Source organism: Hevea brasiliensis, chromosome 5 (genome assembly GCF_030052815.1).
Source record: "Hevea brasiliensis isolate MT/VB/25A 57/8 chromosome 5, ASM3005281v1, whole genome shotgun sequence".
In the NCBI taxonomy this organism is placed as follows: Eukaryota; Viridiplantae; Streptophyta; class Magnoliopsida; order Malpighiales; family Euphorbiaceae; genus Hevea; species Hevea brasiliensis.
Window position 1 is genome coordinate 8524776 of NC_079497.1, and position 25529 is coordinate 8550304.

General features: G+C 34.5%; 1 protein-coding gene, 1 non-coding gene and 1 pseudogene across 3 annotated transcripts; 1 reads left to right on the top strand and 2 right to left on the bottom strand.

Annotated features, from left to right (window-relative positions):
* Positions 1-2663: 2663 nt before the first annotated feature.
* On the bottom strand, positions 2664-4281 carry LOC110651235 (60S ribosomal protein L7-2-like; annotated as a pseudogene).
* A 13306-nt stretch (positions 4282-17587) lies between these two features.
* Positions 17588-21805, top strand: LOC110654642 (F-actin-capping protein subunit alpha). 2 transcript variants are annotated; one of them, XM_021810700.2, is made up of 10 exons: positions 17600-17847; positions 17942-18057; positions 18232-18321; positions 18455-18519; positions 19006-19167; positions 19335-19413; positions 19534-19611; positions 20241-20315; positions 20391-20426; positions 21350-21805. In XM_021810700.2, exons 1-10 carry the CDS (start codon positions 17736-17738, stop codon positions 21455-21457), a joined length of 921 nt encoding a protein of 306 aa, XP_021666392.1. In that variant the 5' UTR covers positions 17600-17735; the 3' UTR covers positions 21458-21805. The 2 variants fall into 2 exon arrangements, with proteins under 2 accessions (XP_058002823.1, XP_021666392.1); XM_058146840.1 differs by lacking the exon at positions 20241-20315 and having other exon boundaries at positions 17588-17847.
* A 560-nt stretch (positions 21806-22365) lies between these two features.
* TRNAE-UUC (transfer RNA glutamic acid (anticodon UUC)) lies at positions 22366-22437 on the bottom strand. The gene has a single exon. It is a non-coding gene; the product is annotated as a tRNA-Glu (tRNA).
* Positions 22438-25529: the final 3092 nt, after the last annotated feature.

Sequence of the window (25529 nt, forward strand, 5' to 3'; positions counted from 1 at the left end):
GCCAGTGGACTCACAATTACCCTTTATTATTATTTTCTTATAAATCACCGAAAATTTATTCTTATATATTTTATTAAATGATATAATATATATTAATTCTATAAATTATTATATAAAAATAATAATACCAAGTAATAAATTTTATATTTACTTTAATTTAGACTTCTATTTAAGATTTCATAATGGTAAAAAAGACTCTATTGAGTTAAAATTCATTGGCCAATAAATTTAAAAATCAATGATAGATTAATAATTAATAAAATACATATATTTTAGAAAAAACTTGACAATCTCCGCATATTTTCAGTAAAAATAAGGCGTGAAAGAACAGAGAGAAAGCGAAACAATTGATCTGTGGGGTGAGGTGTGAACGTGAAGTGATGTTTGAAGATTATTTTAAAAGAGTGAGTTTTGTAAAAATGGCCAACAGTATAGTAAACGGTTCTCATTTGCGTAGGTAGTTGTGTCCTTCAAGCATCTTGATAGTGTAAGTTTATTTTGAGAAAGAAATAATGTTTGGGAACAAAGGTTGGTATGGTGACGGATTTATAAGGGCATAAATTCTGATCATAATAAAATCATCGGCTAATTTTTCATTTACTATTCTTGAATTTTAGAGATTGTATTAATATCATCCTAAAGTTCAATTTAATCGGTTCCGATTAAAGTTCAGGTGGACATGCTAAGATAACTTTAATACAATAAAAAAATTTTCTTCATCTATACACATGGCTTTAACATTCAATCTCTCTTTCATTTTATCTCCTTCCCTTCTCTCTTTCTTTATCTTTCTGTTCATTAACACTCTCTCTATCCTCTTCCTCTTTATAATAATGACAACAAAATTCACTAGAATCAAATAATCCAAGCCCTTTAAACAAAAAAATAATCAACAAGAAAATTAGGAAGTTGAATTTCAAAGAACTCGATTTAGGCATTTGTAGTTTCACCATTGGCTTAAACATGTAGACATGCAGATGCAGCCTTAAATATATCCGAATAAAATTGACAGGCTACACATCATGGGAGTGTTAAACACACCGCTGCAACTATATTTTGGGCTCCCAAATGTTTCGCAGACACTCTTGTACACATCATCATCACCCACCCTTAACGTTGCTAGGCACTATCTATTCACATACTGTAGAGAAATGCTTTGCCACCCGCGGTGGCATGGTGTTGTTTGTGCAGGTATTTAATTAATACCCATGATTCGACTATCGTAGAGATGGCCTAAGAATACGGACCCGAAACAACCATCACCAATTTTGCACTTTGGGTCAAAGTTGTTGGTGGAGGATTCCAGCTCCTTGTAGGTGAATACAAAGGAAATAGATTAGCAGGGTGGTGGCGGGGAAGGAATAATGTCGTTGGGTCTTCTTCATTAGCTAATTATCTCAGGCACACGGACTTGTAAATCGTTGCAACAATCAAAATGATGAGTAATAAACATAGAATTTTGAAAATTGAACACAAAATTGCGATTCGATTTGCATCATTTTGGTGAATCCAAGGAGGTGAGAAGCGAGATTTAGGCCGAAAATAGAAAAATCACTTTTTCTGGATTTGAAGAATCAGCCACAAACTTCATTCTTAGATTTGCAGTCTTGGCAATTTGAGAAATAAGAATCTTGATATTCATCATACTCAACCTAGAGCCCAAATGTTAAAAACTTGTCGAGAAAGACTAGAATGTCAGATTAACAGCTTTGCTTAGAGAGATGGCGATGAGTAGATCCACAACCATGAAGGAGTTGAACTAGGTTCTCAATAAGCTTGCATTCCCAGGGACAATGACTGTTACTGGGGAGATTTGGAAAGGAACAAGAGTGAACAATACAGAGGCGAGAACCGTTAGAGTCAGAAAATCGAAATGGCTAACCAGAGAGATGATGGAATGGGCAGGAATGGAAAGAGAAGAACAGTTCGTTTGACTAGATGTTTTGGTGGATGTAGAGTTGGCTTAGGAAAAGAGAGTGCTAATGAATCATCTAAGCAAACATGGAGAAGCTTGGGTTCTGGCGGTCTCCATCGACGAACAAATCTAGATATTATGATGAATTGAGTTTGATTGAAATATAGAAATTACTAGTCTTGCATCTGGGTATTCTAATGAAAGATGATTAATATTACATTTGGGTTTATTTTTTCTTTCTTCTTAACTTTAATTTTCATTTGCATTTGGGTTTGATTCAAACAAACATAGTTTTGTTTTATGGTTGATTTTAGTTTATGAGATGGAATGAAAGGAGAGAGGGATAAAGAAATTGGGGAGTGATTCATATTGAAATTAAAATACCATAATGAAACAACCTCAAAGTTTTCAGTAATTTATACCAAAAGTGCACAGATAGTGAAAATTTTGAAAATAGGACGCTAACAATCATGCTTCAAGACACTAGTTGTAAAACATTTACATGCAGAATTGCTTTATCAAAACAGCAACCCCAACAACTTTTCCCAGTAACAAAATCCACTGAGGTATAATTTCAAAATCACCTCACGGAAGAAAAAACAAACCAAATGGTGGAGAATCAAAACAGAATGCAAAATATAGCTAATTGAAGAATGGTAAATTACAACTTTATAACTTGAATAACTTGAAACAAGTTAAATAAAATAATGTTTGGATTGGAAAGTTCGCTCAACAATTGTAATGCCTGCAAAACTCCTGAGTAGAGCTTTCTCAAAAACAGAAACCAAAATGACTGAAACAAATATGTAGGATCTAATTCATTCTCCTAATGAGCTCATTGATATAATCTTCACGATTTCCAGCATCACCACCCTCTACATAATGGTTTCTTTTCTTCTTCAAACCTCCAGATGGAGCACTTAGCTTAAATGGCCAGAGAAAATTATTTGCCTCCTTGAAATGAGGTCCCACAGTCATGATCTCATGAATCAAATCTTCCATGCAAATAATTCCATAATTTCCCAAAGCCTACATATACAGAAAGTAATACATTAATAAGAAAGCATGTAGAAAAATAAAAGATGCACATCAACTGATGACTGTCAACCAACCTGTTCAATGATGGAATTATCAGTGAGAGCAATCCTTGCTTGTTCAGCTTTCCATAACCCCTCTTATAGATCAACTCCCGCACGCTTTTGAGATTAGGAAATCTATAAAATAGAACCCAAGTGAGAAAGAATTATTCAGGCTGTGCTGGCATATGCAGAAAACATTCTTCATCAAAGAACTGGTCCTCTTTTGTTAACGATGAGAAGCCTCCAGGAGATTGCAAAATTGATTAAAAATGGAAAAGGACCCATATGATAATTTGTTTCAAAAAAATGATGGATGAATCTCTCTTACCCATATGTTACATATGGCTCAACCCTATGCAGCATGTTCATGGTTGCCTTGTTCGCTTTGAGAAACACACCATTAAAAATCTGTCCGAGAATATTTAACAGTTTGAGATAGAAAAAGATGGAATTAGAATATCAGGCACCCACCTCAGTGGACCTATAATAGGGTAAAAGGCATATTATTTTATTTTATTTCATTGATAATAGCAAAGTCACGGTAAATATTACCTGTCTCAGACGCAGAAGTTGCAAAATTTTTCTTGTCTTTGGATCCATTTCATTGATACTGTAAAGGAAAAATAAGGAATTTTATAGAACACAATCATTTAATAAACAAATATGATCGTGTATGAGCTGAAGATAGAACGATACTCCCATAAACCTGCTTCAAAAGTAAAAACTTTGTGACTAAACTTACCCACGTATGCGAATAATGAATAGTAGCTTGGCCTCTGGTTCAACATAAAATCCTCCTTTCAGTCTGGCCTCTCTTTTCAATCTTATCAACTCTCTTTCCTATAATATATGTAACCAGTGGAAAATAAATCATACATAACACTAACATAAAAAAGAGACGTTTCAATCACAGGACAGTGAACCAGTGACCAGGGAAACTACAGTTACACAGTTTTGTTGCTTACCTGCTCTCTGTATTCTTTGCCATATTGCTCAGCCCTCTTAAAGATTTTCTTTCTATTTTCAGCATTCTTATCCTTCTTTATCTTCAGTTCTTGGTTCTTCAACAAAGCCCATTCCTCACTTCTCTTCCTTTTCTTTAACACAGATTCAGGAATAAAAGCTGCTGCCTTCGTTTCTTCAGCCATTTCTAATCATAAACAAACAAAACAAACCACAGCAGAACTAAAACCAAGAAAAAAATAATCTAGAACTCAACACTTTAAAGACAGCAAGTCTTCCGACAAAAGGAGAGAGAGAGAGAGGCCAGTCAAGTGAATTAATCGTCCCTATAATTTGCCGCCCGCACCACACCACCCCCACACCCTCTCCCGGCCACCCCCGCCGCCCCCCACCCCCACCCCCTCTCCGGCCACCCCGCCGCCCCAACACAAAAAAAAAGAAAGAAGAATAAATGGGCCATTAGTAGGAAAATCCAATTATATAGTGTATCAAAACAACAAATTTCAACCATCAGAATCCAAACCGGACCTTTGACGCTGGAACCACCAACATATGCAAATCTAGAAGAAAATTCAGCATAGAATTGAAGAGAAGAAACTGAAGAAAAGAAAAAGCAGCATCTAAATTTAATTAAATTTATAAATCATTTAAAAAAATTAATTTTTTAATAATAAAAATAATTAATGCTAATTTAGTTAAAATTAACTTCAATTCGATTATTTTATTTATAAATTTATTAACAAATTTTTTATTATTACAAAAGGATGAGAGTTAAAATTATATGACTTAAGTATGATAAATATAAATTATATAATCAAAATAAATTTATTTGAAAATTAAGTTGAAAAACTATTTTATATATATATTTGGTCGATGTGATTTTGAAATCTACCTATGCTTGGTCGATGGATTAAAACTGTACAAGCATGTTACATAAAATTAAATTGAATTTATTTATAAATTCACACCCAATGTGTTTAGTTTGTAAAATAATTTATTAAAATTTATTAGCAAATAAATTCATATAATTGATTAAATTTGATAAGTTTTTATCAAATTATGATAAAATTACAGATAAATGTTAAATTTTTTTTGCACAATACAAAAGATATTTCATTAATTAAAATTAGAGTATAAATCTATATATTTTATATAAATGAAATTAATTATTTATAAAAAAATAATATAAAAAATTTAAAACATTCATTAGTGGTGACAGAGTTTATAGGTTGGCCACAAATGTGAAATTAGGTGGTGGGTTGGGAGGTCAAAAGTTCTTAAAATTAAAATTTTACCCGTATATTTTAATAAGTTTTTCTAAAAAAATTAAGTTCCCCAAAAAATTTAAATTAAAATTTTACCAATAAATTATAATGTATTTTCTTTGAAAAATTATTGTTTGGCCTTTCTGCATTTTTATCTTTATTTTAATCCTTGCACTTTTATGTAAATTTCATTTATATTTTTTTATATTATTTAATTTTGATCACTTAATATTTTTATATTAGTTATACATCGTTATTAAAATTTTATTTAATTTCATTTTAGTATTTATTTTTGCTCCCAAAGATAAACTCCTAATTTTGCTTTTGTTGGTCAATGAACAGAATATGACTCCGTTCTCTTTTTAGAGTTTCATAACCTGCAAATTTAATTCTCTTATTAAATAAGTGATTTGCACCATGTAGAGCATACTTATTTAAAAATTATATTGTTACGACCCAACTTATGGGCCGGAGAGTCACTAGGACCTGAGCCAGTTTAAAGCCATCGAGGCCCGTAGTAAGCCTAACTATTCCTCAACCTAACTCTAAGGCCCATTTGGGCCTAATTTCAAGAATTCAACCGGACAGAGTCCGACCATAAAATAGACCATTCAACGGAGAATTTTGACTCGCTCGACCTATAAACACAATATATAATAAATTGAGGAGCTCAGCTCACCCTCCACATAATCAAAATGTCATAATTCAAATAGTAGTTCAGCTCCCTCATCCAATCCTATCATGCATACTGTTAATAATTTTACAGGTCCAACATAACTTTTATAATACAGGCCGAAAATAAAAATAAGTGCTTCTAATACATGCGGAGTCTTAAATTTAACTCAATTGTATAAAATACATTAAATATTATTAATGGGCTTGCGAAGAATAAGAGCAGGTTAGCCACAACAAATAATCCTCCTGTAGCCTGGAAAAATAGATGAACAGGAGTGAGCGTTCAACTCAGAGAGTAAAATACAAGTTTTAATTATAATCTCTATAACTATCTAAAGCTAATGTACCCTGTGGAGTGAAATACAATATCGTCATAATTTTCATATCATAACATCAAAAAGGTAATTTAGAGCACTCACGCACCCAACACTGTCAAACAATACATATATGGAAGTTGATCCCCTATACAGCCCTCTTAATCCAACCTCTGCTAGCGAGTGTCTCTCAAGCCGGACTTTCACTTAATAAACCAAATGCGGGGTCCCAACGAGTGTCTCTCAAGCCGTGTCTATCCCGAAGGACCGTGTAACACCCCAAAATTTTAATTTTTATGAGCATTTTTGGTATTTTAATTTTATTTAAATTTTAGGAATTTTTTTAAGATTTTTCGGATTTTAAAAATCGGGTTCGATTTTCCGAAAATATAAACTTTGATGAATTTTAAAAATTTATTTAAAGACCACGTGGCAAAACTAAAAATATATTTGGAGTCTACGTATTTTTCTGAGTTTTCTGAAATTTTTTTTGGAATTTTTGGACCTCGTTTTCGGTCCCGAGGCAGAGTAAAAATTCAAAATTTTGTATTTCGAATCGAACCGGCTGAATCGAACCGGACCGAATCGGACCAGTCTTCTTTCCTTTTTTTTCCTCTCGCGCGCGACGTTCCCTCTCCCTTTTCTCTCTCTTTTCTCTATCCTCCCCTCCCCTGCCTCCGGCCAGCCGCCTCCCCTGCGTCCCCACCTCGCCGGCGCCGCCTCCCAGCTGTCCCAGCCGACCAGCCGCCGCCCCAAACGGCCGAAAACACGCGCGAACGCCCCTCCCCTGCGCGCGCGGCGTTTCGGCTTCTCCGGCCAAAATCCGGCCGATCCGGCCACCAATTGGACCGGGTCTTGTATCTAAAATCATCTACTCGGCGAGAGCTTTCCATAAACACCAAGAACGCCGAAATCCATCGAGCAATTTGTCCAATTTTTGCTCGGGAAGTTTTTAGCCCATTTCGATTTTTGGGCTAGATTTCTCGAAAACCGTGAATCCCACGAGAAAACCGAGGCTACCAGCACGCTCCACTCGTCGAGAGCTTCGCAACGACATAAATTTCGAATTTTTCCGACACCGTTTTTCGGTGGGTCCCACGGAACTTCGCAGTGTTTTTTCAAGCATTAAATGAGTTTAGAAAATTCTGAAAAATTTATGTGCTAACCCCCGTGTTATGGGCTTCGTGTAGGTATCCTCAATTCGCGGAAATTCGACGATTGGCCAAGTTCGTGAATTTCCGCATGCAGTTCTGGAAAAGTCTCCGAATTGGACCGAGGTTTTGGCTACCCCCCCATTGTCAGACGTCCCGAGTGCGTCCCCAAAGTCGGAATCGGCAAAGGTAAACCCGAACCTTGCTTTTTCGTAATTTTCTAGTGCTTAAATAGGATTAAAAATCCATAAAATATTCGTGGTAGCTTAGAAAATTACGATTCTTTTTGCAATAGCTTAGTAATATTGCTAAGGACCGCGGGGCAAAGTTTTATAATTTTTAGAGCTTGTTTGGGCAGTTTTTGCAAAAATGATCAATAATAAGGATTAAATTGAAATTTTGCGTATTGTAATGGATGACTGATTTGATGGGCCCAGGAGGGGCTGTGTGATATGATTGAACTGTGGATATATGGATTGTGAATATAGAAGTGTGTTTTGAACCATTTTGCAGGTTGGGTAGGTCCTAGGTATAGGGGAGACTCTGCCGGATTTTCGACACGACTTAGGACGTATTGGTCTTTTTCTTTGTTTGTATTGAGTCAAATTTATTAAATGATTGTAATAAAATTGTCAGGTGAGCCGGGACAGCCTTCTTCCTCCGCCCAGCCGCCTCAGTGACCATCGTCAAGTCTGTGAGTAGAATATTAATTTTAATTGTAATTTCGATATTATTATATGTTCAAGCATGCTCTTGCATCACTTATATGTATATATTTATGTAGTTAAACTCTAGGCATGATTTATGTTGCATTCATAACTGTTGATGTGCCATGGATGTTGTTGTGGTAATTTGGAGCAGTGTGCGTGCGTTGGCGTGCGTGTGATGTGGTGTGGACTATGGATAGGACGGGGTAGTCGCGGCTTGAGTAATTCGCTGGGACCCGATCCTTCGAGGGGTAGTCACGGCTTGAGTAATTCGCTGGGACCCTCGATTTGGTTATTAAGTGGAAGTCCGAGCTGAGTAATTCGCTGGCACCAGGTTGGATTTAAGAGAGCTGTATAGGGGATCAGCTCCCATATGTTATGATTGATACTACAGGGTGTGTGAGTGCTCCAAATTACCTTTTTGATGCTATGATGTGAATTTATTGCTGATGTTGCATTTCATTCCACAGGTTGCATTAGTTTTAGATAGTTATAGAGATTATGGTTAAAATTGATATTTTACTCTCTGAGTCGAACGCTCACTCCTGTTCAATATTTTTTCAGGCTACAGGAGGATTTTATTTTGGTTAACCTGCTTTTCTCCTTCGCAGGTTGTTTATCGATAATTGTGTAATTTTATTTACTCCTAGAATTTCCGCATGTGTTAGAAGTATTTATTTGATTATGGTCTGTAATATTATTATCATGTTGGACCTGTAAACGTATAATGATATGCATGTTTGATGGATTGGATGAGGGAGCTGAGCTCCCATTTATTATTATGTTGATGAGTATGTGGAGGGTGAGCTGAGCTCCCCAATTGACTATATATTGTGTTTACAGGTCGGGTGAGTCGAAAACTCTCCGTTGGTAAGTCCATTTTATGGCCGGACTCTGTCCGTTTGTTTTTTTGAAATTGGGCCCAAATGGGCCTTAGAGTTGGGTAAATGAATAGTTAAGGCTTACTACGGGCCTCGGGGGCTTTAGGCTGGCCCAGGTCCTAGTGCCGGTCCGGCCCATAGGTTGGGTCGTGACAGACCGGGTCCCAGCGAGTGTCTCTCAAACCGTGTCTACCCATCTTGTCCATATCCAATACCATACCACACGCACGTCACGCACACACACTGCTCCAAATTACCACAAACAACATCCATGGCACTTCAATAATTATGAATGCAATATAAAATGTGCTTAGTATTTAACTACATAGATACATATTTATAAGTGATGCACGGGCATGCTTGAACATATAATAATATCGAAATTACAATTAAAATTAATATTTTACTCACAAACTTGAACCGAAATCACTGTGGCAGTTGGGAGGAGGAGGAAGGCTGTCCCAGCTTACCTAACAATTTCATTGCAATTATTTAATATATTTGACTCAATACAAGTTTAGAAAAGGCCAAAGATACCATAAGTTGTACTGAAAATCCAGCAGAGTCTCCTCTATACCTATGACCTACCCAACCTACAAAATGGTTCAAATAACACTTTTAAACTCAATCCATATCTCATTATCATTATATGGCCCCTCCTAGGCCCTCCAAACCAAGCAATAATCACAATATCAGACAACTCAATTATAAGACTTTAAAACTAATATTTTTCAAAAACTATCCAAACTAACTTTAAAAATTCTATAAACTTGCCCCGCGGTCCTTAACAATATTATAAGGCTATTGCAATAGGAATCGTAATTTTCTTATCATTTATGAATATTTTATAAATTTTATTCTAACCCAGTACAAGGCAAATTTTGAGTAATGTAGAGTTCGAGTTTACCTATGCCAAATCTGACAACTGTAACACGTCCAGAACGTCTGAAAATGGTAGGGTAGCATATAATCTTGACCCGATTCTCAAATGATTCCAGCAGCTTATCTACTCGGCCCGAAATTGCAGATCCGGGCGACGATCAACGAAATGAAAGTACATACGCGAAGTCCACAATACAAAGGTTAGAATAAAAAAAAAAAAATATATATATATATATATATATATATATATATATATATATATATATATATATATATAATTATTTGAAAATTAGAGATGTTACATTCTTCCTCCCTTATAGAAAATTCGTCCTCGAATTTTACACAAGGCAGAACAATGACATATAGTTGCATATCAAACTTATGAGTACTTGCTGCGCATATCCCGCTCTAACTTCCAAGTGCATTCCTCCATAGATTAACTCCTTCACAGGACTAACCATAGGGATTTGCCTTGACCAAAGTTGTCTCATCTGATAGTCTACTATGGCTACTAGTTGCTCTTCAAATATCAAATTCTCATTTAGCTCCATTGTGTCTGCTCGCAGCACATGAGAAGGATCAGGAACATACTTTATAAGCATGAAAATGCGGAATACTAGGTGGACATGAAAAAGGTTTGGTGGCAACTCTAACTGATAGGCAATTGCTCCCACTCTGTCCATGATCTTAAAAGGTCCTATATAACGGAGTGCCAATTTGCCTTTTCTTTCCAAATCTCATAACCCTTTTCATAGGAGAAACCTTCAAGAACACGGTCACCTATTACAAATTTTACATCTTTCCGCCTTGGATCTGCATGGATGGTTAAAAATTTGTATGTCTATCTACCCCTGTCGTAGTATGCCAGCTACCATCCTCCTTCTGAGTCTAAACCATCACATCTGACTACTCGTTTACCCCTCTCTTTTTTTGTCATCTCTAGTACTCATTATAACTCCACTACTCTTGACTTGATATCTGATAACTCCCTAACGTGTCTCTTGGTGACTTCAGTCCTCATTCCTTTGTTTCAATAATCTCTGTTTCCTAAAAACATGACTTATGTTTTTTACCCTATAGTATCCTATGAAATGCTTTCTTGTAGCACCTATCATATACATCTCGTTCGAAACCTTTACTTGTCCTATGACCTCAATTGTCCATACCTATAAATCTTCTCACTCTCATGATATTTCAAATTTTCAATCTCTTTTGTGTTATTACTAAGGTCCTTAGACCAGCTCTTGTCCATCTTATGTAACTAGTTATGTAGAGCTCCATCCAAGTGTCAAGCGTACCCTACACCACTTATCAATATTGAAAAGTGAACTGGGTCTCTTCTCTTATAGGACAAATGTATTTGTATTCCCTGACAACCCAGTTAATGCAACTTTATCGTTTCCCACTCTTTCTCTAGAATGGAAATATCTTGACTTCTTCCTAAAGCTTCTTAGTATGTGGCCTACTTTTGACACATTGGCACTCAGATCGAGGGTCTACTACTCCTTTAATCTATCATCTCATAATAACTTGTTTCAAATATCTCTTAGAGTGTTCCTAGTATACCTATTCCTTCTTATCCTCATCATTATAACTAGCTCTACCGAGCTTTCTTCCTGTTCTTTGGATCTTATCCACTTTCTTTTCCTATTTCTGCTATCGTTGATATCTTTTCAACATGCTGTACTTATTCCTTAATCTTAGTCCTATCTCACCCTTACACCTTTTCCTTCAAGGATGTCCATCCCATCATCAACTTTAACTTTCTTTTTTTTTTTCTTAGTCTTATCTTGATTACTAGTTTCATTATTTTGAGAATTCTAACTTTACGATTGACTCCTACCAGCACATTCTACACATTACGTAACACTTGTCATTAACCGTAGAAAATTTTTTTTGTATCCCCTTTCCTAACTTACCTATCAGAATATTATCATTCCCCACCAGCCTTAGTAGGAAATTGCTCATCCTAGATGGATAGGAGCACCAGAAATTATAAGTTCCATCTAAACTAACACGGCTGTGGGAAATATGTGTCATGCCTTAATTCTGAATAAGATACTTCACGTGTTCATTCTCCTTAATATAATCACATATACTGCCCATAGCTTTCCAAACTTCAGCCTCAACTTTTCCCATTAGCAACAATTTCATTCGCTGTAACTCATTAGCAAATAACACTTCCTCCAACTTATAGTTCAAAAGGGTTGTAAGCCCTAGTAACTAGCTTAATTTAACTCATGTCACCTCTCTGATCATTCTTTCATACTTAACATTAGGTACACCATTATCGTCATTTTCGCCTCAAAAGATTGGATATGTACTAATGCCCATCAAATTTTCAATTAATTGGATCACTTTAACACGACCTCTCTTCTTAACATAATCTCCTAGAATCGAAACACGAGCCAATTTGAAAAGAAGGAGAAATGTTCTCCCACCATTTATGGTATACCATTGTTTGATAAATAATATTTAGCTGATACCCCTTAGTCTTCCTTTTTAGTTTCATTATTTCTTTGTAATTATTGTGCGTTATTACAAGATATCAGTTGTATCTACCATTTATTATACTATTGTCCTGCCTGACATATCATCTTAGAATTTACTATTTCCTTTTTACTCTCCATTTATCTTCCATACTTATAATTATTTATACAATGCTCCTTATACTTAGATACATTCTAGAAGATAAAAGCACTCAAAGATTCTTTCAGATCTACTCCAATCTTACCAATAATCACTCCTCTAATCCATGTACTTTTCAATATCTTATAATTATACCTATACCTATCTTGTCCTATTCTGACAGTTATTAGCGTTCTGCTGCATATTATGATACTATTATTTATTTATTTATTATTACTCTTTTTTTTTACATAATTATTCTATCGATCACATTGAAAATATATGTCTAACTCTAATTTTTGACTCTAGGTCTCACCACTCTAAATTTTAATATCAAGCCTCTGTGACATTATCCCTCATTTTGCATATTTATATCCCTTATATTGACTTTTATCCAACTTACTCCTACTGATCTTGCTTCTTTATCTGACAATACAATTCAAGTTACCACAGCACACTCAACAGTTACTACCTACTTTGGTTGCACACCTCACCTAATTTCTATTATACTGTCAACAACTGAAAGGGTTCTTATGTCATTGCCCCGTTATCCTACCTTGGGGGTAGAAAACAGATAAAGTTTAATCCAGATCCTGTAACTCTGAGCTCTAGGCTCAGGCTCCTAACACTACATCAATTATGACCTGTTCTGAGTCCTGTACTTCTGGGTTCCATAACTTAATAATGTTCTTCCTAATGCCATCATTTTCTATGCTCTCTATCCTTTTTTTTTTTGTTTATCTCATTTACCCTTCCTAGAATCACATTCACCTCCTCGGTATTTTGGCTCTATTCTTTCTAATCTTATCCTTATCTATTTTTCCAGTTTATTCTTTAGCCAACTTTTTTTTATCTTACCCAAATCTGAACTTTCACTCTTCCATCCTTTAGCTCTATTTTCTTTTTGAACCTGATTGCCATATTAGAAACTTATACCTTTTCACTATCCCTACCACATCATCTATACCTCAATGTTACTCAGAATTGATCCTCTAACTACCCTAGCTAGACTTCTACTGGCATTCAGGCTATCTCTCCTACTGCATTTGAACCGCACTCCATCTATATATATATATATATATATATATATATATTCTATGATTTATCGATGCTAACTTTTGTCCTTTTTCTTTTACTTTATTTGGAGTATACTTGAGTCTTAAGCATTAAGAAGCTAAGGATAAACTTAGGGAATAGCAGTCATACTTCTCCTGCGTGATCTCTATTCTTACCCTTTTAGACTACATACTACCCCCTACTACCTTAGGGAGGGGATCTGTAGCAACTCTAATTTTTCATATCCATTTAATTAGCTGAAACTTAAAATACTAGGTATCCAAACCCGTCATTCAACTTAAAGGCTTACATACATCTTGATCTTACATCTTATAATTCCTACATGGAACTTGTACCCTCTCCAGAACACCTGAGCTAACAACTCTCTATCTCACGCTACAATCCCATCTGGGACACTACTCCATAAGTCATCATTATCAGTAATAACCTTCGATCCCTTCTGAAAAGATAGGACTATACCCTAACTTACTGTAATAAAGGTACTACATTTACCACCTTGCCAAAACTATGTCAAATTAATGACTCTCTTATCATAGCATAACTCTGTAAATCATCAATTCATAGTTTCGACCTTCCCGAGCTAGTAGGGTTGTACTTCACACCTTGCTAATACACACAAGATATATTATTCTTACTAAGATCTAAGCAAAACATCTGTCGTACTGTAAAAACTATCCAAAATTCCATATCGAAGACCAGATGGTCTCACTTTATAGATGTCATCTTTACTTTGCAACTAATTCGTAACCTCTGGTCTGATGGCAACTCTTAATGTAACTCGAGCTCATACTAGGGTAACCGAGTTACTGACTCTAGTTACCACCCAACTGTGACCTTTCGATATTCTAGCTTTAGATCCCTAACCAGGAGTTCCCAACTCCTCTACAGATATAAAACTCTGTTCTGGCATAATTGTACTAAAACAGAGGCCATCCGCAAACATCCTCATTATAGAGTACCACGGGGATGCACGCAACTCTACACAATAATCTCATGTCGGTACTGTAATCTGCAGCTTACAGAGCAGACATTGAGAACATTGTATAGTTACTACGCTATGTCCTGACAGACTAGGTCTCCTAATCTCTTATCTCTCTTGAATATACTATTATCATAAACTTACTCTGACTGGGTCATCCACTGACGACTGCCAGCAGTGGTATCCTCACCCTTATCTAGTGCAATTATACTATCAAAACTCACATTTATGTACTCGTGCCTAGCACCAGATAGGCACAACACTTAGAGCCATACTGATAGAAATATAGTGTTTCTTGGAGAACGTATTTCCATGGCAGACCTCAACATGTCTGCTAACTCTATTTCACACTTCTATGTACTTCACAAAACTGAGGTGCTAAACTGAAGCACTCTTATATTAACCGAGGAATAACGCAGAATCTAGAAACGAAGAATTATAGAAAAAAGACGAAACAGAATCCTATACTTCACATGTGACAACTCAAGGTGCACACTTTCCCATGAATCTAAAGCCTAAGCTCTGATACCACTTTTGTCACGACCCAACCTATGGGCCAAACCGACACTAGGACCTGAGTAAGCCTAAAGCCCCCGAGGCCCGTAGTAAGCCTAACTATTCATCAATCCAACTCTAAGGCCCATTTGGGTCCAATTTCAATAATTCAACCGGATAGAGTTTAACCATAAAATGGACCATTCAACGGAGATTTTTTGACTCGCTCGACCTGTAAACACAATATATAATAAATTGGGGAGCTCAGCTCACCCTCCACATAATCAAAATGTCATAACTCAAATAGGAGCTCAGCTCCCTCATCCAATCTCATCATACATACAGTTAATAATTTTACAGGTCCAACATAACTTTTATAATATGGGCCAAAATAAAAATAAGTGCTTCTAACACATGCGGAGTCTAAAATTTAACTCAATTGTATAAAATATATTAAATACTATTAATGGACCTGCGAAGAAGAAGAGCAGGTTAGCCACAATAAATAATCCTCCTGTAGCCTAGAAAAATAGATGAATAGGAGTGAGCATTTAACTCAGAAAGTAAAATATCAATTTTAATCATAATTTCTATAACTATCTAAAGCTAATGCACCATGTGGAGTGAAATGCAATATCGTCATAATTTTCATATCATAATAGCAAAAAGGTAATTTGGAGCACTCATACACCCAACACTGTTAAGCAATACATATATGGGAGCTGATCCCCTATACAGCCCTCTTAATCCAACCACTGCCAGCGAGTGTGTCTCAAGTAGGACTTTCACTTAATAAACCAAATGCGGGGTCCCAGCGAGTGTCTCTCAAGCCGTGTCTACCCCGAAGGACCAGATCTCAGCGAATGTCTCTCAAGCCGTGTCTACCCGTCCTGTCTATATCCAATACTATACCACACGCACGCCACGCACACACACTACTACAAATTACAACAAACAATATCCATGACACTTCAACAATTATGAATGCAATATAAAATATGCATAGTATTTAACTACATAGTATTTAACTACATAGATACATATTTATAGGTAATGCATGGGCATGCTTGAACATATAATAATATCGAAATTATAATTAAAATTAATATTTTACTCACAAACTTGAATCGAGGTCACTGCGGCAGTTGGGGGGAGGAGGAAGGCTGTCCTGGCTCACCTGACAATTTTATTATAATTATTTAATATATTTGACTCAATACAAGTTTAGAAAAGACCAAAGATATCCTAAGTTGTGTTGAAAATTCGGCAGAGTCTCCCCTATACCTATGACCTACCCAACCAGCAAAATGGTTCAAATAACACTTCTAAATTCAACCCATATCTCATCATCATTATATGGCCCCTCCTGGGCCCTCTAAACCAAGCAATAATCACAACATTAGACAAGTCAATTATAAAACTTCAAAACTAATATTTTTCAAAAACTATCCAAACTAACTTTAAAAATTTTATAAACCTGCCCCACGGTCCTTAACAATATTATAAGGCTATTGCAATAGGAATCGTAATTTTCTTATCATCCATAAATATTTTATAAATTTTATTCTAACCCAGTACAAGGCAAAAATTGAGTAATGTAGAGTTTGAGTTTACCTATGCCAAATCTGACAACTGGAACGCGTCCAGAACGTCTGAAAACGGTGGAGTAGCCTATAATTTTAACCCGATTCTGAAATGGTTCCAGCAGTTTATCTACTCGGCCCAAAATTACAGATCCGGGCGACGATCGAATTTTCATGAAATTAAAGTACATACACAAAGTCCACAATACTAGGGTTAGAATAAGAAAATATATATAATAATTATTTAAAAATTAGGGATGTTACATATATAATAATTATTTCAAATGAGAAAAATATAACAAAATCATAAAACACAATAAAATCATACATTTAAAATCGATCAATAATGATAAATTTGATTATTTATTTATTTAAAATCTATTAACAATAATAATTTTAATGAAATATGTTTAAAATCCATTTCAAACAAATACAAATTTAAGAATTATTATAAAAAAACACACAAAAAAACTAAAAAAAAAATCATTTAAAAGGAAGGAGTGTTATTATCAATGGTAAAAAATACTTCTCGGTAGTAATAAAAAAGGAAATTAAAGCATGGAAATGGAAAGTGAAGAAGAAAGGACAAATATTAAAAAGAAAGATAAATATTAAATTAATAAAGATCTTTTTTTTTTTTAGCAACTTGACTTCTGTTGGACTACTACTAAAATTTGTTGATGTTGTTAATGAATAATAATAATTAGAATAACAAACTTGATAGTTCATTTGCAACCGAAATGAATTATGTAATCATTGATCCAAATAATTTATTATGTCATGGGGTAATTAAGAAAGGATAACAAGGAAATTAACCTTTTTGAGGATTGCTTTTCCGAAGCGGTGATTCGGGCCATTCGGGCCTTGGCTGAATTCTGCTTTCATCTAATAAAGGCAAACGCAAAAACGCATGACCCTGTGCCGTTCAATGCAAATCCATCACATATGGTTTTACAATTGAACGGTCACGATCATCTAAAGCGACGACCCCACCTATCCAACATATCGATTGGTCTGGCACCCTCCAAATTTCCCTTTGCAGATCACACGCCGCTTCCTATCTCTGTGATTCCTTTCAAATCCGTACCATATAGGATATATAGCTTCCATTTATTCTTCGTTGTCTTGAAGAGAGAGTACAATGGCAGAAGAGGAATATCCTGACGTGGAGCTCAGCGACAAGCAAAAGAAAGAGATCGCTAAATGGTTCCTCCTCAACTCTCCCGCCGGTGAAATCCAATACGTCGCTAAAGGTCTCATTTCAATACGCATAATGTGCTTTCAATTTATGGATCAATTTCTTTTCGGCGGTAAATTTTGTTAAATTTGTGGTGGCGGTTTTTGCAGATTTGAGATCGGTTTTGAATGATGAGAGAATATATAATGAGGCGGCTCAAGAGGCATTCCCTCTCTACAACAAATCTCATATTATTTGCCTCGAATTCCCCGACAGAAGCGGAGATGTAAAGCTGTTTTTTCATGAATTTTTTTGAATTTCTTTGTTCATGAGTTTAATCTGCATTTTTGAATCGTCTGTCATCTGTATTGCAATTATAGATCTATTGTTTTACTTTGATGAGTCTTGATTTTGCAAGTAATATTTCTTGTATTGTTTCTCTTGGAATTGTGTACTGCAGGTGTTGATTACATCTTATAATGAGCTTGATAAGAATGAGTATCTTGATCCTAGAACTGCCCAAGTGGCTACAGTTAACCATGTTAAGCAAGTAAGTTCTGCCGCTTCGAGATTGTCTAGTTAACTATATCTGATTAGATAACTTGTCGGCTAAATAAATGAAGAAATTGTTTTATATGTTTTGTCATCACTCTTTTATATCGTGATGTGCTAAATTGATTCAGGTTTGTACAGAGGTGAGACCTGCAGCTGATGAGGAACTTCCATCGCCTTATATAGAGGACTTTCGGTATGCTTCTTAGTTTCTTGGTGGTTATGATCATGCAGAGGCACAATTATGCATCCTTTTTTGAATTTGAATATCTGTTTGTAGTTTTTTCCTTCTAGTTGTATAGCTATTTGACTTTTAAGTCCGTGAATTGGATTCTAGGCTACTTTTCTATTATTCTCTAACTTTCCTGTTACAAATAGATTAAATGATTGCCGAAAGGATCTTGAGGACTCAATTTTTAAATTTTTCTTGTTTTAGTTTCAATTTAGTCCTGTTTGTGTTTATTTTTACATAAAAACTTGCTGCTTAATTCTTTTATCTCCTTTGCATGTTTCTGGTGATGTGAGTTGGGAATCATATGATTAATTTCTAACTTTTGAGCATATATCTACAAGCTAGAAAATACAGGAGAAGTATGATTAGTTTATGGCGCATAGCAAATTGGTAGCATTTATTTTTTATGCATTAGACAACTTTTGTTATTGATGCAATTTTCTGTGACAGGTGTACTCTAGATGCCGAAATACTAAAATATGTTGGTGAAGCTTATCCAAAGGGAATCTGTTCTGTGTACTGTGTTAACGGAAAAGATGTGGAGGGACCAGGATCTAATTTTGAGCTTGTTGTGGTGATTTCTGCTGTTAAAAATAGCCCAAAGAATTTCTGGTGTGTAGAACTAGTCAAATACTTGGTAGCAACTGCATTTTTTCACTCTATTTGGCTTCATTTCAGTTGGACATTCTTGTTGTACTATTGCATGCTTATTATATGCCTGAAATGTGTAATATTATTCGTGTGCATCTTCTAATAACATTCTATTGCATATTGTACAGCAATGGAAGCTGGCGCTCAGTATGGAACATTGAGTTTAAGGATGATATGCAAATGCTGGCAATAAGAGGCAAGATACAGGTATTCTTTGGTAAACCTTCATCTTCATGAACTCATTTTGACTTCTATGCTCTTTGATTTTGTAATTTTGAATTACCTAGCAGTAAGCTTCATTCCTCCTTCTGTTGCTTTTTCTTTCAGGTTGATGCCCATTATTTTGAAGAAGGAAATGTTCAGTTGGACGCCAAAAATGAATGCAGAGATGAAACAATGTTTCAGGTTGTTGCAATATCTATGAGTTCTTTAGCCTTTTCTACCCCCTTAATAATCATGCTTTCTTTTATATGTTGAAAATGGATTCTGTTTCTTGAAGTGTTATACCTCAAGCCATCATGTTATTAATCACATATTTTGATTTGAAGACATGGGAGGTGTGATACCATGGATATTAATGCATGGTTGTATTTCTTAAGAGTTTTGGAAATGGGGTATCTTAGAGTCGCTGATAATGAAGGTTTATCATATGAGTGACTTGGTGTATCCTGCACTCCAGTATTCTATTGCAAATTTCCTGTTCAGTGCTTGGTTTCAGAAATCTAGCCTTTCAATCTGTCTTTGCATTTAGAAAAGTAGTGTTCTTGATTTGTAATTTTCACACATAGTGGTTTGTATAAATACCAGCAGAATATATTAAACAGCTAACTTATGCTACATTGCTCTTTAGGTTGTACCCGGTCTACACTTCTCTTTGACTTACATCCATAACTTTGTACCAAAGAATTATGTTTTATTTATACCACTATTTTTTTTTAGAGAAAATTTTCAGATTATTGATCTTTGTGGTAAAAAAAAAAAGGTTTAAAAAAATATTTAAAAGTTGGTTGATCTTTTGTTATATTTCTGCTTAGGCCCCAGATGATTGTGCATTGTCCATAACCAACACTATACGCCACCATGAAGCAGAGTACCTAGCATCTCTTGAGGTTATCAATGTGTCTCTTTGTAGAGTTAAATACCTGAATTTTTGGGTTCCTACACTAACATTTATATTTTGACAGGAATCCTACTCGAATCTGCCTGATACCACTTTCAAGGTAAGTTTGATACTTTGATTGGAAGGTAACAACATGAAAATTATTGAACAGATTACCTCATGTTAGTCAAGAATATTTTGGTTGGCTTATTGTGATGCGTCCCACATCGGTTCTGTCAGGGAGGTCTTGAGTGTTATATATATGAGTTTGCAAACCTCCCCTTGTGAGCTAGCTTTTGAGGTGGAATTAGGCAGGTTCATATCGTTAGGCAGGTTCAATGATGTGAACCTACCTAACTCCACCTCAAAAACTAGCTTACAAGGGGAGGTTTGCAAACCCATATATATAACACCAAAGACCTCCCAGCAAAATCAATGTGGGACGCATCATATTGTTTAGTATTGGATTTTTTACCTAAGATTTATTAGTAGTGGAAGGATGATTATATCAAGATTTATTGGTTCCCTTTCACCTCTATAAGCTTTCCTTGAATTCTAGATGCAACAGTTTACAACACTTAGATAACAGAATTTTCAAATGTTTAGAATCAAGGAGAACTTCTTTTTTTACCCTTTGTTTTGCATTTTCTTCCAAAGTATTCCTACATCATCATAATGAATATAATCACTTAAGACCTGTTTGGCATTGGTTTAGGAGCTGTTGTTGAAAAAAATATTTTTTTTAAATATACTAGTTAGAGATTATTTAAAATTAAATTTGATAAGTTTTAGTAATAAAAACATAAAAATAACAAAATAGTTTTTTTCAAACCGTTTTTTTTAATAGCATCTAAAATGAAACTTTTTTATTTTTATATAAAAGCAGTTTTGACTCTCCAAACTCAATGCCAAATAAGTACTTAGTAGGAAGGAAATTTGTAGCAACAGTCACAAGCAATTCCTTGATCTTTGAAGTTTTTATTATTATTATTATTCTCTTTTTTCAATTTCTGTGGAACTTAAAGTGGTCATGGTATGTTGCAGGATTTGCGGAGGAAACTCCCGGTTACTCGCACCTTGTTCCCATGGCATAACACTTTACAATTCAGTCTGACAAGAGATATCCAGAAGGAACTTGGAATTGGAAAATGAGTAATAATGCTATAAGTATACACCTTGTGGCCTTGTAAAATTGCATTAGTGATATCCTGACAAACGAGTACATTTGTTTCTTGAAAAGGAAGTTGGAATTGGAAAGTGAGTAATATCATGTCAAGAGTATGCACTGCAGTGCCTTTAGTCCATTGGTGTCTCGAGTCTACAACTTATTATGAGAGTTCTTTGCTTTCTTTTCCCTTCCCTTGGTTATTGTAATTTTGCCATTGTCTGTGCCAAATTTTCTCTCCCATCAGAGTTCCTCAGTTTTGGTTTGTAGCCCTGTATCATTCATTGGAAGTTATGTATAGCTGTGTTGTCAATGATAATTATCTTTTTCCTGTAGTTTTAAATGGCAAATTCTGCAATGTGATGTCATGCATTATGAAACTGGTAACGAGGATGCAGATACGTTGGCCAAGGCCCTAAGTAGTATGAAATAGGAAGCTGCGCAGCTTTAGGGTTTGAATTCCTCTTTAAATGACGAGGAAGTCGCTTCCATAGTTTTCTAAATGGTGGACTTACGACAGGTTAACTTGAATGAATTTCATCAGTCCTGCACCACGAGACTCATATCACTATATAAATTAATTTTATATAAATTTAAATATAAATATTTAGTTTAAAAGTTATTTATTTTATTTTTATATTATAGTAAAATTATATAAAATGCAACTTTTTTTTTAAGGAAAAAGTATTTGCTATTGTTAACGGCAGCTTGCAAGATGCCACGCGTAGCTCGCGATGATTCTCGTAAAAGTTTATCCCATTTGTTTTTTCTATCGCGTTGCTTTAGAAACGACGACTCGCATGCCTGCTTTGACTTTTGAATCATGTGGTGGGTTTAGTAAGCCCAGAAAGGAGGAGTGCAACAAAGGGGACGCCTAAACAAACTAAAAACAAATTTCCGTTGCCGGGAATCGAACCCGGGTCTCCTGGGTGAAAGCCAGATATCCTAACCGCTGGACGACAACGGAATTCTGTTCTTTAAAGTGCCGTAAAAATCTTATTTTATACACAAAAAAAAAAAGTTTCCTTTTCCCCTAATCCGACGCAAGTCTCCAAGGTCAAAGCCTTCCATCCTAACGGCAGGACGATAACGGAATCTGATTAAACACGCCGTGAAATAATTAATACAAATAATAAAAATTTCCACTAAATTTTAAAAGCTTAAAACATTTTCTGTTGCTAAATTCTATAAACATATCAAACATATAAAAAAAAATATACAAAATATATTCAAAAACTAATCGGAGCATATTTAAGTTTTTTTTAACAGAAATTTAAAGGATGTTAAAAAATAATTTAAAATAATTGCGTTAATTTAAAAAATACATTTAAAATAAAATTTTTTTAAGAGAGCTCAAACACCAATGAACTTTTTTTTTTTTTAAAAAGAAGAGCAATGAATCTAATCTTGTGTACTTGATTATACATTGAGAAAGAGTAATGCTATTTTACACTATAGTAATATGCACACAGGGATAAATTTAAAGGCTCTAGGAGAAATTATTCATGCTGTTGGTATTAAAAATAACAGTTCTGATTTTAAAAACTTTAAACAGCTTAATAATGGTTTCAATCATTTTTTTTTTCTGTAAACAGCAAAGGAATGGACCCATTGATATGCAAGTGGTGCATGATGATGTGGTGGAACTTCTCCTCAAATGAAGTTTGTGTGATATGTGCCTTTAAATGTTAACTTGAAACAAAATTTCAAGATTTGATGTTGGAACAAATTATAATTTGATTTTTTTTTTCAAAGCTTTCAGCTGGTACTGCCTATTAAATAGTCCTCTGATGTTGGAAGCATCCACTTTGAACTTGTATGACAATGAATGCTTTTCATCTCAAAAACACTTAAAAGCCAAAAGGGTATGAATATACAATTACTCCTTAATTTTATTAAAAGAATTTTATGATACTCTAAAATTTTAAAACATTATATTACATACTTGAATCTTTAAAAATGAAATGGGAAAGTACAAGTACTCCTATACTTTTAGGTATTTTCATATGAATTTGATTTCGAATTTTAAAATTATCAAATCGATGTAATCTGAACAGGTATTTATTTAAAGACAATGAATAAGAGACAAGAGTTTCGGTCACGAGCCTTTCATAAAGTAAAACATTATTCTAAAAAAGAGTTAATAGCAAAAGCATCGGATATTTTTCAATGTGTCTTTATTTAAAGTGTCACTGTTTACGTACTGAACAATTGAATATATAATGTTCATCATGTGTAGTGTTTGTACTAGACTAATATGTTGTCAACTTTACTTTTATAAAAGTGATTCCTTTGTGAATTACGTGTGTCATTTGTATCACTGTTTCACCTCTATATAAGGAGATAGTTGGTGATGTTTGAGGTAGAACTCAATAAATTATCAGCTCTTCATATACCATTTTATCTTTCTAAAAGCCTTCTCTTTTCTTGAAAATCCTATTTTATATCATGTTCAGATGATCCTTTACTAAGACATAGGTATACTTTGCACTTGCCTTTTGCGAAAAATCTTGTGCATCAAAATGTATTAAGTTCAAAGATTTATTGTGTTACGATCATCTTAATTTAATTTTAATATCATAATGTAAAAGGGTACCGCCTGATGTCTAATGTTAGCTGTAACACCCCAAATTTTAAATGTATTATTTTGTGAGTAATATTAATATTTTTATTTTATTTAAATTTTAGGAAATTATTTGAAATTTTTTGGATTTTCGAAATCGGGTTTGATTTCTCGAAAATATAAAACTTTGATGATTTTTAAAAATTAATTTAAAGACCACGTGGCAAAACTAAAAATATATTTGGAGTCTACGAATTTTTCTGAGTTTTCTAGAATTTTTTCGGAATTTTTGAAACTCGTTTTCGGTCCTAAGGCAGAGTAAAAATTTAAAATTTTGTATCTTGAATCGAACCAGCCGACTCAAACCGGATCGGATCGGACCGGCCGAATCGGGCGGCCCCTTTTCTTCTTCTTCTCCTCTTCCCGCGCACGTTCTCCTCCTTCTCTCTCTCTCCCGTTTTCTCCCTCCTCTCACCTCCCCTCGCCGGCCCGCCTCCCCCTCTCCCACACCCGAGCTTCATTGCTGCTGAACGCCACAAATGTGTACGGCCGACGCGCGCGCGCGCGCGCGCGCTGGCTTTCTCTGACTCTGATTGATGATCCGCCCCTGGGCTAGCTCTCTCTCTCTCTATCCCATCCGAGAGAGAGCAGAGACAGACAAACAAAAAAAAAATCCATTTAATTTTTTTTTTTTTTATTTTTTTTTTTTTTTTTTTTTTTTTTTTTTTTTTTTTTTTTTTGACCGAATTCTGAAAGATGAAAAAGAGAGTACTAGAAGCTCAGAGACTCAGAGCGAGTATATATAGTTCAAAGAATTTTTTTAAATTTTTTTTTTTTTTTTTTTAGTTTTTTTTTTTTTTTTTTTTTAAATTTTGATTTTTTTAAATTTTTTTTTTTTTTTTTTTTAACTTAACGTGTTGTGGGTGTGTTGTAGGTATCTTCAATTAAATATTCATCTTTCGTAAATTTCTTTCATAAAAATTCGACAACCAATTAAAAAAAAAAAAAAAGATCAAGATTTTTTTTTTTTTTACCATTTTTTTTTGGCCGTCCCACCATCCCTCTCGTTCGTCGGCCGTAATTCGTAGTTCTTTTTTTTTTTTTTTTTTTTTTTTTTTTTTTTAAAAAAATTAAAAAAAAAAAAAAAAAAAATAAAAAAAAAATTGATAATTTTTTTAATTAATAAAATTATATATTAATATTTAAGCAAAAGTTTTTAATTTTTTTTTTTTTTTTTTTTTTTTTTTTATTTTTTTTTTTTTAAAAAAATATCAATTATAAAATTTTTGATTGTTGATTTAATTATTGTGATTGTGATTGAGATGTGTGTGGAGATGTGTGTGATGTGTGATGTGTGATGTGTGTGTATGATTTGTTTTTTAAAGTGTGTTTTTTTTGTTTTTGTTTATGGGTTGGGTAGGGGTAGGTTTTACTTTTGATTTTATTTTTTTTTTTGACTTTTGGTTTTTTTGTTTTGTTTTTGTTGTATTGTATAA

Bases quoted from the DNA above. Each gene is read 5' to 3' on its own strand.
- LOC110654642 (XM_021810700.2), top strand. From the start codon at position 17,736: ATGGCAGAAGAGGAATATCCTGACGTGGAGCTCAGCGACAAGCAAAAG. The intron at 18,520-19,005 runs GTATGCTTCTTA...TTTCTGTGACAG, and splicing joins CCTTATATAGAGGACTTTCG to GTGTACTCTAGATGCCGAAA. The intron at 19,414-19,533 runs GTATTCTTTGGT...TTTTTCTTTCAG, and splicing joins CAATAAGAGGCAAGATACAG to GTTGATGCCCATTATTTTGA.